Raw genomic sequence first — 13,929 nt, 5'->3', positions numbered from 1 at the left:
CGATTTTCCCCACGGCCTCAGCCTCGACCCACTTAGAGAAGTAGTCCACCGCTATAAGCAGAAAGCACTTGCCCCCTGGTGCCGTAGGCAGCTTCCCGACTATGTCGATACCCCACTTGTTGAATGGACATGCAGCGTACATAACGCCCATAGGCTCCCCTGGAACGTTGATTCTCCCGGCGTGTCTCTGGCAAGCCTCACACTTGCGGACGAACTCTCTGGCGTCTTTGTTGATGTTAGGCCAGTAGAACCCTGCCCGATAGATTTTGCGTACAAGGTCCCGGAATCCCGTGTGACCACCACAGCAACCTGCATGAACCTCCTTTAAAGCAAAATTAGCTTCTTCTGGAGATAAGCACTTTAGTAAAGGCTGAGTAAAGGATCGTTTGTAGAGTTGGTCATTAAGTAGGCAATAATTTTCGTATCGGACCCTCTGATTAGATTCCTTGTTCAACCGCTCCCCTGTCTTGAGAAAGTGTATAATAGGAGCCCGCCAGTCATCTCTGATCTCTACGGAGAAGACCTGTGAAGTCCCCATCTCTCTGGTATCACAGAGTAAAATAATTTCATCACTCCAGGTTTGTTCCACTGCACTAGCCATTCGCGCCAGTAGGTCTGCTTTCGTATTATCTTTCTGAGAAATCTGCTCGATTTTGAATTCCATAAACTTGTCCTTCATCTCGCTGAGCTTGCGGTGGTACGCCCTCATGCGTTCTTCTTTGACACTATAACCCCCTGAATATTGCTGGGCCACTAACTGGGAGTCTGTCTTGATGATGACACATTCGGCCTTGAGTTCTGACAAAATATGCGCCCCTCTGACCACAGCTTCATACTCCGCTTCATTGTTGGATAATCGACAAGTGAATTTGATCGCAAATTGGTATGTACCATACCCCGGTGATGTGATGTATACCCCAATTCCACATCCCTCTTTTGTCACTGATCTGTCCACAAAGGCAACCCAAAATTCCGGTACGGGACGGCGAGTTGTTTCTTGGATGAAATCTGCCAACGCTTGTGCTTTGATCGCTGTTCTTGGCTCGTACTCCACATCGTACTCCCCCAACTCCACAGCCCACTTCACCATTCTGCCCGACAAATCCGGGCGCCCCAACACTTGTTTGAAAGGTAAGGCAGTGCGCACCACTACCCGATGTGACAGAAAATACGGCCTCAACTTTCTCGCCGTGACCATGACCGCCAGAGCAGCCTTCTCTATCTCTGTGTAATTCAATTCAGGACCCTGGATGATTCGGCTGACGAAGTAGATAGGTTTCTAGTGACTTCCCTCCTCTCTGATAAGCACAGAGCTGATTGCATCTTCCCCCACTGCTATGTACAGATACAACGTTTCTCCCAGGACCGGCTTGGTCAGAGTCGGGAGCTTTGCTAGATATACCTTGAGATCCTCAAATGCCGCTCGGCATTCCTCTGTCCATAGAAATTTAGTGCCCTTCCTTAAGATTTTGAAAAACGGCATGCTGCGCTCTGCCGACCGTGATATAAACCTGCTCAGAGCAGTGATGCGCCCATTTAGAGTCTGCACTTCCTTAATCCCTCTGGGTGGTGTCATTTCCATGATGGCCTTGACCTTCTCTGCGTTAACCTCGATCCCTGCAGGGGTAACCTTGTAGCCCAAGAATTTGCCTGTTGTGACCCCAAAAGTACATTTTGCTGGATTCAACATGAGTCGATGCTTTCTAACCACAGTGAAGATCTCCTCGAGATCAGAGACATGGTCCTCTGCCCTTATACTCCGCACAAGCATGTCATCCACATACACCGAGATATTCTTGGAGAGCTGTTCCTTGAAGACTTTTTCCATCATACGCTGATACGTGGCTCCCGCATTTTTCAAGCCAAACGGCATACTCCTCCAGCCGTAAACCCCGCAACAGACGGCAAAGGCCGTTTTGGCAATGTCTTCTCTGTTCATTTTAACCTGATGGTATCCCTGATACGCGTCCATCATAGATAGTAAAGCGCATCCCGAAGTGGCATCCACCAGCTGGTCAATCCTCGGCAGAGGATAGTGGTCTTTTGGGCAAGCGGCGTTCAGATCTCTGAAATCTACGCACATCCTCCAAGTATTTGTCTTCTTCGGTACCATCACCGCGTTTGAAATCCACTCTGGGTATTGCACCTCCACAATGTGCCCTGCTTCCAACAACCCATAGACCTGCTCCCTTATTGCAGCGTCCTTCTCGGCTCCAAAATTCCTCGCTCGTTGCTTTACTGGCTTTATTTTAGGATCCACATTAAGGCAGTGCTCTGCCAACCCTCTGTCAATGCCCTTTAAATCGGCGGTGCTGAATGCGAACACATCCGCATTTCTGCGCAAGCAAATAATGAGCTCATCTCTGACTTGATCACTCATGGAAGACCCAATTTTGGTCTGAAAACCCTCTTTCCCTGGGAACAATTCGATCATGTTGCAAACATCACTAGTAGACACCAGCGCGGTTTTTTCTGTACTGTCCTTGTCTTTCAATACGTCTGCCAACTCCTGGCGCTCTTTTGCCGAGGCATTCACTTCGCCCACCTTCCCCTTCTTCCGTGTATCCAATCCCTCTGTCATTCTTTCCCTTTTCTGTCCTGCTGAATGTGTAAGCATTTGTACATGGCAAGCTTTCGATGCTGTTTGATCACCACAAACTTCTCCCACTCTCCCTCCCTCGATGGGGAATTTCATTTTCAAATGAAACATAGAGATCACCGCCCTAAACGCCATTAATGCAGGCCGGCCAAGTATCACATTGTAGGAGGGCTTTGGTATATCAACCACCAAAAACCGTACCATCCTAGTTTTGCTATTAGCAGCTGTAGTGCCGAGATTTAACGGTAACTCCACATAACCCAGAGGCATGACCATTTCTCCTCCGAACCCAAACAAAGGGGCATTCGTTGGCTCAATATGAACGTCGATTCCCATGTTTTGAAGGCACTCCCAATATAAAATATTCACCGCGCTGCCCGAGTCTACGAAAACACGGTGAACGATACAGCCGGCAATATCCGCCATAATAACCAGCGCATCAACATGCGAGTACATTAGTGTACGTAGATCTTCTGCCCCAAAGGTGATCATCGGCTCTTCTGCCGCGCTTGTAACCTCCATAACTTGCTTGTGGTAGTATCCTGACTTCACTGCTCTGACCACTTGTTTCTTAGCCCTATTTGATGTGGGCGTCCCATTCTCTCCACAAATCATATGAACTTCCCTCCGATACGGGGGAGGAGGTGCTTGTCTTTCTGGCCCTTCCCTACGATATCCAGATTGTCATTTCTCTGATCCCTATTATTCCCCTGTTCTTGTCGCTGATCCCGGTTATTTCTCTGATCCCTCTGATCTCTCTGGTCCCTATGATCCCTCTGATCATTCCTCCTCTGGCCCTCATTTCCTCTGTCAATGAATTGGTCGAGGTTTCCCTGGCGCACCAGTAGCTCTAATTGATGCTTGAGATGCCCGCAATATTTTGTGTAGTGTCCGAAAGAGTTGTGATACTCACACAGCTTATTATTAGGCCCCTCCTGTGGCGGCCCATCCCGATAGGTTCCCGGTGCCCGAAAAAATGGTTGATCCTTTACCAAATGAAAGATTTCCTCCTGTGGTTTATTTAAAGGCGTGTATTCAGTAAACCGCGTAACTTCGTTCACGGTACGTTGCTGCTGGGGCGGCATTCCTCCTTGGGGTGGCAGTACCCTCGGAGGTAATCCTCTGAATGGTGCTCTATCCTGGTGTCTCTGTCTCTCTGGGGCTTCCTCAGCTCTTTTAGCTTTATGTTTATCGTTTTCCGTTTTTCTCGCCATCTTGGCGTCTTCCAACTGTAGATAGCCTGGCAACCTTGCCATAATGTCGTCAAAATCCCTTGCAGGTCGGATCTGTAACTCGTCAAAGAAGAGCCCCGACTTGAGCCCTCTGACGTAGGCACAATTCTTAATTTGAGATTTCGCCTCTGGCACCTCCAGAGCGGCTAAGTTAAATCTGGCAGTATATTCTCTCAATGTTTCATTTTGGTCCTGTTTGATATCCATCAACGACAGAGCTGACTTCCCCACCCTTCGCGAGCTTGCGAACTGGCGTAAGAAGCGAGTCTGTAAATCCTCAAAGGAGTGAATAGAATTGGGAGCGAGCGTTCCGAACCATAGCTGGGCTGGTCCAGTGAGAGTAGTGGAGAAGATGCGGCACTTGATGCCCTCAGTATACATATGCAGTGTGACCAACCCCTCGAACCGATTGAGGTGGACCTCTGGATCCGTGGTGCCATCATAATCCAGAGAAATAGGTTTGTAGCTTCTGGGTAGGGTATCTGCCAGAATATTATCAGAGAAAGGACTACGGTTGCTGATGGAATGAAACCTTGAAGTCTTGGCCCTTTTGTCCTCCTTGTATCTTCCCTGCTCCCTTCTGTCCCTTGGCGCGTCATGGCCGTGACGCTTGTGAGCCCTATGCCCTGGCCTGCCAGAGGAATACTCCAGCTCTCTTTCTTCTGCTCTTTCGGTGTACCTTGATTTCTCTGGGCGGTGGGACTTCTCTGCTCTGTACGACCGCTCTGATCTCTGTTCCTTGTCGTCCCTCCGGGATTTCTCCCTCAACGATTCTTCCAGATTCTCGAATTGGTGTTTCAGCTGCGACACTTGGTTTTTCAACCGTTCCTTCTCCTTCGGTCTCTCTTCCTCAAACACAAGGGAGACGGATTGACTATCAGACTCGTCAACCCTCTCCTTCCTAACAACACTGTTGAGCCTAACACGGCTCCCCTCTGGTCTGGCTATTTCTCTGTCAGCAGCGTTCCCTTGCATTTCCCCAGGCATCACAGCCTGTTTGTTGATTGTCAGCATGTTTGCCTCCTGAGCAGCGGGAGGTGGGGCCTCAGTGCCCTGCGGGTTGGCCGCTCCAACCGGGGTAGCTACAGTGGGGATGACAGACAGCATCGGAGTTCCCAATGTCTGACGCATATTAGCATAGCTGAGTAAAGCCATCATTTGCTCTGCTAGCCCGAAGTTAAGCGATCCCCCTCCAGACGTGGGGGCCAAGTTTGGCAGATTCGAGCCCGGTGTTACCAGAGCAAACCTCTGGGCGTTGACGTTCAACCCTGTTGTCGGAGTGGCTGAGATAGCCTGAAAACCCGGTGGCACAGTGAAGGTGGGGTTACCCTGAAGGCTGTTGAGTAGTGAGGTAGGCACCTCGGTAGTGATAGCAGCAGACTCGAACTCCTTCTCCAAGTTGCGGTGAGCATCAGATGATCCCATAGTACCTACACATAAACAGAGTGAGAAGACATCTAGACAACAAATGGATAGATCCTCCCCTACTGATTGAAAACCCGATATGAGAAATTCCAAGCACCGGCGCAGAGGCCGTTAAAAAATTCCCCTTAAGACAACTCCATGCCCTGAGAAATAAACCCAGGGCATAGATTAGAACAATCAGAGCCCGAACAACAGAAATTTCCCTTGTAGACTCTTATCAAGATCCGGCAGAAGAAACAGAGTGTCCAGAGATAGGCAGAACAACCACCAAGAAGCTTGTTAGCATAAAACGTTAAACATGATATATAGTAAGGAATTTGCAAGAAAACGAACATCATAACCCAGAACTACCACGATCGTGCGCTATATTAACCGCAAAAACCCAAAAACAACAAAGTTATCATGGCAATTAACCAGATTAATAGCATAATGCATTAAACAGGGCATAGAGCGAGGATTAGTTGAAGAAAACATGGAGCACACCAATAATTATCACCCTCAGTCGAAACATAGCCGCAAATTAACAGTGCAAACCCAATCATCACAGAAACGGATCATTACCCCATAGTCCACCGATAGAAAACAAAGATTAGCCACAAAAACACGAAAAACATCGACAATTATTACCCTTAAACGAAAAACATCCACAAATCAACAACACAAGCTCAATCGCAGCAAAAATGGAATGTTAACCAACATTCTACCGAAGCGAAACCCCATAAATCGTCAACCAAAACCCAATTCAAGCAGAAACAGAGCGATATTCCACAATTCACAGGTATAAACGTCAGATCTATAAATAAAATCCCGATTCTACGAAGAAACTTTGTATTCACCCATAATTGAACCGATCAATCGGTAAATAAACCCATATCCCCCCGATTCATGATTTACGACTTTCACCACCTTTTCCCATGCACCAAAAACGCAATTAAAAACAGATCGTAAAGAATTAAAAGCACATCGACCCGAGAAAACGTAATTAGCGGCTCGAAATCATCTGGATGTCCGAATTATCGGCTCAAATGGTACCGACACGCGCAAACCCGATTGGAATTTCAGATCTACGTGCGCCGGCGTCCATAAACTCACGTCCTAACTCAGTAGCTTTCCCACAGACGGCGCCAGTTGGTGAAACTATAAACCAACACCTAATCTAAAGAGTAATAAGCGTGATTATACCTAGTGTAGATGATCGGAGAAAGCAAAGTAAACAATTGGAAAACCGGAGCTCAAGAGAAAACTAGCTGTTGTATTTGAAAGTAAGAGATAGCGTAGTTACAATGCACGAGCTCAAGCTCTATTTATAGATTACATAGGAGGGCAAAATGGTAAAATCATCTGTGGTGCATGCGCTTGACGTGATAGAGGGGCATGTCAGTAAATTTGCCTTCACGCGGGAAATCTCCCGCGTCTCTGGCGATTCCGCTGATGAAGGTAGTTCCTCTGGCGAAGGCTGCTTCTCTGGCGAGGGCGACTTCTCTGGCGAGGATGACTTCTCTGGCGAAGGTGACTTCTCTGGCGAGGGTGACTCCTCTGGCGATGATGACTCATCTGGCGAGGATGATTTCCTCTGACGAGTGCACTTCCTCTGCCATACTTATTCCGCTGGTGGAGTCGATTCCTCTGATTTGCATCATTTCCCTACTCTGCATATATCACTCCTCATCACGTGTATATGGCTAATCACATATTTATACTCTAAAACAAACATTATCTTTAAACTTGAGTCTAAAACTATAAAATTGAACCCGTATTTTGACGTACACATTCTCCATCCCACTTTTAGCATCCATTATTGTTCCATTTTCATTTTCTTTTATATAGTTATTACTTATTAATTATTTTTTCTTCAATTTTAATTTCTTATGATTAGTACAATTTTAAGATTGTTAATTAGACTTCACTAATTCGATTGAGTTTATAACTATCTTATATTAATTTTGTAAATTTTCATAAACATTGGTTTTTAGGGTTAATTAATCTATAAATAGGGTATATAATTGTTTTAAATTTTACTAGTACTATCTAGTGACGTATTAATTCTAATTTATTACTATATAATAATAATTTATATTTTTATAATAATTCTTTTATAATATTAAAATTAATGATAAAATAAGATGAGGCATCCAAAATTATGGTTCAAAGAATCTCACCAATTATTTTAAATTTAGATCTGGACACTTTGTGCAATTTCTTTTTAGTGAATTAATATTCTTTTTGGAAAAAAAGTTGATATTAAATGTCGTAGGACAAAAGCAATGTCACGAGTGGGAATTTTCTGTTCCCCCTTTCCCCAGTTATAGAGAATATTTTTATTTATATAAAAGCGAAAGAGTTCGTAAATAAAATTAGTTTGAAAGATACAATGAAAATTAGATAATTTGTAGAAAAAAAAATTATCTCTCCTAAATTGCACTTCATTTGTTTTTCTCTTACTTTTTTCTTTTTACCCACATCAACTTTCATTTTTTTCCTCTTTTTTTTTTTCTTTCTTATTATTTTCATAAACATTTTTCCCATCTATAACCTACTTTACAAATATTCCTATATTATAATTATTGAAAAAAATATTACATTAATTATATAAAAATAGAAAAGCGAATCGCGCGTTTCTCATGAAAATATGATTAATATTGTAAAATAGCTACTATTATACATTGATAATATATTGATAAGAACAAAAATATCTATCCCCTAAAAATTGACGAATTGAAGCAAATCCAACGGAATCGGCTGACAACCCTGATTTTCGCGTTATCTTGAACGATTTAAGCATCCGATAAAATTTGAGATCAACTTAAAGATAAAGATCAATTTGAAGAGTTTTTGTAAGTTGGAGATCAACTTAAAGATAAAGATTAGCTTGAAAAGTTTTAGTTTTATCTCAATATAGACAAAGTCCTATTCCTACAAGGATTTTTCCCAATGTTATCACCCCTATCGCCTTTATCACCTTGAAGTCAGGGTTGACATTGTTTATTACCTCAATGAATTAAAACTGAAGCAAATCACCTCCTGTGTTTTAATGGTGAACCCAGTTAGAAACTTTTTTTTTTGTTTTGTTTTGTTTTTAATTATGGTGGGCCCAATTAATTCAACGATTTTTAACGGGAATCGAAGGGATTTCTTGCTAGCCCACCAATACGAAAGGGTTCCTCTTCCACTTCCACCATTATAATTAAAAAAAAAAAAAAAATCAAAAAAGGGTTCTTTGGTGGGCAATGCATGATTGAAGAAGAGAAAGAGAGCTGCGAGACCAATAGCCGTTGCATGCAATAAAGAAAGACGCTGCAGGTGATGCTAGGTAACGATACTCCATTTCGAATGTTTCCATATACATTTCCTAGTAGCAATATAAACAAGAACTCCCAAATGTTTCCATATCCACTTCATAGTTATATTTGTGGTGGCCACTGATCACTATTTTATTAACAATGAAAATTGTAATTCACACAGTGCAATTATAGTAATAAATAGTAAGCAGACACTATAAGAAAACACGCAATTAACGATCAAAATTTTCGGTCGTTAATTTTGCGGCCTTAACGACCGATTTACGACCGTTTCACGACCGATTTTATTTTTTAATTTTATTTTTTATTTTTTAACGACCGAAAATTCGATCGCTAATTATTTTTTTAATATTTTATTTTTCTTAACGACCGAATTTTCGGTCGTATTTAATTTTAACGACCGAAAATTCGTTCGTTAATATATATATTTTTATTTTTTTAATTTTTTTTAAAAAAATTAATTTTAAAAAAAATAATTTTTTTTAAAAAATAATTTTTTTTAAAAAATAATTTTTTTTAAAAAAATAATTTTTTTAACGATCGAATTATTCTGTCGTTAATATTATTTTTTTAATTTTTTTAATATTTTTTAAATAAAAAAATATTTTTTTTAATTATTTTTTTAAAGACCGAATTTTTCATATTAATTAATTTATTTATTTATTTTATTTATTAACGACCGAATAATCGGTCGTTAATATTAATTTTTCAATTTTTAAAATTTTTTTTTTTTTATTTTTTTGATTATCTATATATATATATATAAATATTTAATTATTTTTTTATTAATTTTCTATTTAATTATTATTTTTAAATTATAGAGAATATTTTAAAAATGATTGTTATTTTCATAATATTATTCTAAAAAAATAGATAATATTGATTATTAATAAAAATGTGATATTATTTGCAAATAATAATAAATTATTAGATTTATTAGATTTATATTATAATAAATTATTAGACTTATTAGATTTTCTAAATTCTTAGATTCATTATTTTCAAAATATTAATAATTTTATTATTTTAAAATAATAAAATTATTTTTCAAATATTCATTTTATTAATATTGATTATTTGATTTAATATTGATTTTGTTGTATATTTGATTGTTATTTTTCATACTCATATTTTCTTTTCTTTTTTTAATTACGATAATATTGATTTTTTATTATTTTAAATTCGATCGTATATTTACCTTCAATGTTTCGCCGGCACCACAAATCTTAGTTATTATCTCGACATATTATAAGGTTATGAATGATTAATGATATTTTATATTGAATTAGAGTTTAAATGAATTAATATGTACTATATATATCAATAATACGAGTGTTCTGTACTGGTGACTACTCAAAAGGAACTTCAAGGTTAAGCGTGCTAGACTTAGAGCACAAGTAAGATGGGTGACCTACTGGGAAGTTCGTCAAATGGTATGCAATTAAGGTCAAAATACATTAGAAATACACTAAAAATACTTGTGGGATACAAAGATATTAAAAAAAAAATCATTTCGATCGTTAAAAAGAGAAAATCGATCGTTAAATTTCACGACCGAAAAAACGGTCGTTAAAACTCGGGCGACGATGCAAACAACGACCGAAAAAAACGGTCGTTAAATCGGTCGTTAAAAATATTAACGACCGATTTTTGGGTTTTAACGACCAAAATTTCGGTCGTTAGAGCCGCATTTTTTTGTAGTGAGAGTATCGTCTTCACAGGGATTGATAATCAAAATAACTCTAAGTACTTCCAAATTAAACTATCACAGTAGACAAACAACCAAAATAATAAGGAACGATTAAAGATAAAAACAGAGCGAATAAAAATCAAATATAAAATTCAGATGATAAACGACTTATCCCAGAGTTGTAAATTCGTTAATCAAATTCACATAATCAACCTATTAATCCTAATTACCAGTTTAATCCAGCTATGATGAGAGATCACACTTTAATCAATAACTGTCGCTAGAGCAGCAACGATCGTAGATTAGCAAATTATCTATCTCTGCCAGGTCTCAAGAAAAGCTACTAACTCCCAAAAGTACCTAAGAATAGCTCCCTATGATCCATCTATCTCCGCCAGGTCTCAAGGTTAAAATCATATCATACATTCCTGAATCTGCTAAACAGTTATCTTCGCTAGGTCTCAAACCGAATAGCTAAACATGCAAACTATTGGTCAGATAATCCACAAGAATTCAAGCACCAGTAATTATGAATCATAAACTGGAAGGCAAAAATATACTTCCTCCGTCCCGCTAAAGTTGGCAACATTCGTTTCGGCACGGAGATTAAGAAATTGAGTGCTATATGTTTTAATAGAGTGTGACCTACAATTGTTGACCAAATTACTGAATAATTGTTGACTTAATTAAAGTAATTTTGGCATTTTTAGAAAGTGGCCTACAATTGTTGACCAAATTAGTGAGTAATTGTTGACTTAATTAAAGTAAACTTTTGCCATTTTTAGAAAGTGGCCAACTTTAGTGGGACACCCAAAATAGAAATGTTGCCAACTTTAATGGGACGGAGAGAGTATTAACAAATTAATCACATGAATTCAGTTAATTATTTACAAACCCTAAAATCAGATAAAGAAACTAGTCAGACATAGCAAAAGAAAACATAACATAATTAAAAAGAAAGCAATTGAAAGAACTGAATTATATAAACCCGTAGTAAAACCAAAAGCACAGTCTTGAATCTTTAATCCTTGTAGAAATCCAATCAAAGCTCTAAAAACTGGAAAACAATGAAAACTAAAAGCTATAGAACTCAAAACAAAAGTTGGGCACCGTCAATAGGTCAAATAAAAGACCTATATATAGGCACATGGGATAAATACAATACAAAGCTTGAAAATACTGATAAAATATCAAAATCCTGCAAAATCTTGAAAATTCGGAAATTCTCGTCTGGCACTATTCATTACTGCTCGCGACTTTCTTATTTCGGTCATATCTTCCTCGTCGGAACTCGGATTCGCAAACCGTTTGCGCCTACAAACTCGTATCGAGACGAACTACAACTTTTATTAAGACCATCGGTCCAATTTCAGACTACATATTTCTATAAAATTCATCAAAGTACGAGCAAGTATCATATTTCACAAGATAAAATAATTTAAGCAGAAAACAACTATCCAAAACTCAATTTCCTATAACATTAACATCATAAGAATACTAAAAATTATAGAAACATGAGTGTTATCAGCTACTCAGTAATCAGTAGTCACTGCCACAATGGTCAATGGGTACTATATTTAACATCGTTTCACGTTTTTATCCATAATTATTCATAGTTCATATTTTAGTCATTATAGTTCTTTATCTAAAATGGTAGTAATAAAAAATATTTATAAATTCATTATGTTATTTTATAATGCATAACCCCCAAATTAAACACACCAGTCATTCTATTTTTAGCACTTTTTTCGCCAATCTATGGATCTACGGATGCTACGCTTGCCAACCATCTCACTAACTAGACCTAAGCGCCGGGGTTCAACAGTCACTTAAGAAATTACCAATGTAAAACTCTAAGTCATCCTCCGGCTAGAGGCACGATCATACTAGAGTAGTAGAGTAGTGTAGCTAAGGGGGTTTGGGGGGACCCCCAACCTAAAAGCTAGTAAAAAAAGAAACTCCTAAAATATTCAAGTATTAAAGACACATGTAACTTATCTCTAACCAACCCTTGGCTAGTGAGTGACCTACTAGTTGTAGGGCACGAATGTATTATAGTCCTGTTTACTGAGCTCTGGGCTCCTGTAGCTTCCCCTTCCGTACTCCAAAAATGGAGGAGGAAGGGGGAGAGGGGGGGGGGGGAAGCGGCTTTATTTTAAAAAATATTGAAAAGTACTAATGAAAGTATCGTATTATTACTAGGGGTGTAATCGAACCGAGCCGAACCGAATAGTGGTGTGCTCAAGTTTGGTTTGTTTAGTATCGAATCGAATCCCGAACTTTACTTACCGAATACTTTGAGGCTCGCGAGCGGCTCACGAGCCTTTACGAACTTTCTAAATTTATATTTATATTCAAAATATTGGTTATTTTATTTTAAAAATAATTTTTTTATTTAAAATAATAAATATATTAATTATTTTCTTATGACAAATAAAATTAATTAGAGATTTAATACAATTATTATTAATTTTAGTGGATAAATATAAGTTGTACTATATACTAATAATTTATATTTTTCAAGTTGAATCACTTGACGAACATATTCACGAGCTAACGAGCCGAATACTACTAAGCTCAAGTTTGGTTTGTTTATTTATCGAGCTTCTCTAAACGAACTTGAACGAGCTTTTTTCGAGTCGAGCTCCGAATAGTTCGCGAGCGGCTTGGTTTGTTTACACCCCTAATTATTACTATGGTTTTATTTTTAAAAAGGGGCAATAATACGTAGCCTCTTTCCTGTGCAACCGTAGCCAGTTGCTTGAATCCATAAAAAAGTATAGTAGCCCCTTTCCTCTGCAATCGTGGTCAGTTTGAACTTTGAATGCATTGAATATAATTTTATTGGAGCAAGGCAATATCTCACGTTATTGGACAGAGACCCAATTGAAATGTAAACTATGAATAAAATTAACTTATGTGGCGGCATCACGCTAATTTAGGTACTAGATCGAAGCTATGGACCGAAAGACCAATTAATTGATTTCAACGGCATGTTTTGGAGTAATGCTACAAACAGCCCCACACCACATTATGGTCATTCATAATTTACCTAATAAAAATAATTTAATTTATTTTTTATAATAAAAATAAAATTTAGTTATTTTATCATATTTTTTACATTGTAATTATTTTTTTATAATTTTTTGATAACTTTTTTATTTTTATCAAAAAATAAATTAAAAATAAAAAATGTTAAAAAAAGTACAATGTAGATAATCTTTATATATATAAAAAGCAAAGTAAATGTAAATAAATTCATTTAAAAGGGTATAATTGGAATTTGAATGACAAATTATAAAACTAATTCAACAAAAATCGTGGACTTATGGAAACCGCATCTTCAATTTTTCTTTCTTTCTTAATGATATACTATTGGTATCAAATTGTGTTTTTAACTTTTTAGGATTATTATATCTCTAAACAAACTTAATCAATAACTTGAATTATAATGTTAAAAATAAAAATATAAATATAAAATAAATAATTATATCAACTAAATAAATGTTATTTTATTTTGATTATATTTTGCGGGATTTCATCTTGAATTATAGATGCATCTTAAATGAAAGAATGTGGTAAATCATTTAATTTACTATGTATTGAATCTGAAATAAATAAATAAATTCAACAAAATAAATGTTTTCTATATTATTTTACTTATGATATTTTGATTATTATATT

General features: G+C 37.9%; 1 protein-coding gene across 1 annotated transcript; it reads right to left on the bottom strand.

Annotated features, from left to right (window-relative positions):
* Positions 1-2,577: 2,577 nt before the first annotated feature.
* LOC131023523 (uncharacterized) lies at positions 2,578-5,814 on the bottom strand. Its single transcript, XM_057953067.1, has 5 exons — positions 5,791-5,814; positions 4,723-5,220; positions 3,515-4,680; positions 2,720-3,266; positions 2,578-2,601 (listed from the first exon to the last, which is right to left on the bottom strand). The coding sequence occupies exons 1-5, from the start codon at positions 5,812-5,814 to the stop codon at positions 2,578-2,580; spliced, it is 2,259 nt and encodes a 752-aa protein (XP_057809050.1).
* Positions 5,815-13,929: the final 8,115 nt, after the last annotated feature.

Source organism: Salvia miltiorrhiza, chromosome 4 (genome assembly GCF_028751815.1).
Source record: "Salvia miltiorrhiza cultivar Shanhuang (shh) chromosome 4, IMPLAD_Smil_shh, whole genome shotgun sequence".
NCBI lineage: Eukaryota > Viridiplantae > Streptophyta > Magnoliopsida > Lamiales > Lamiaceae > Salvia > Salvia miltiorrhiza.
Note: the sequence above shows the minus strand (reverse complement) of the source record. Positions and strands in the feature narration are given on the sequence as shown.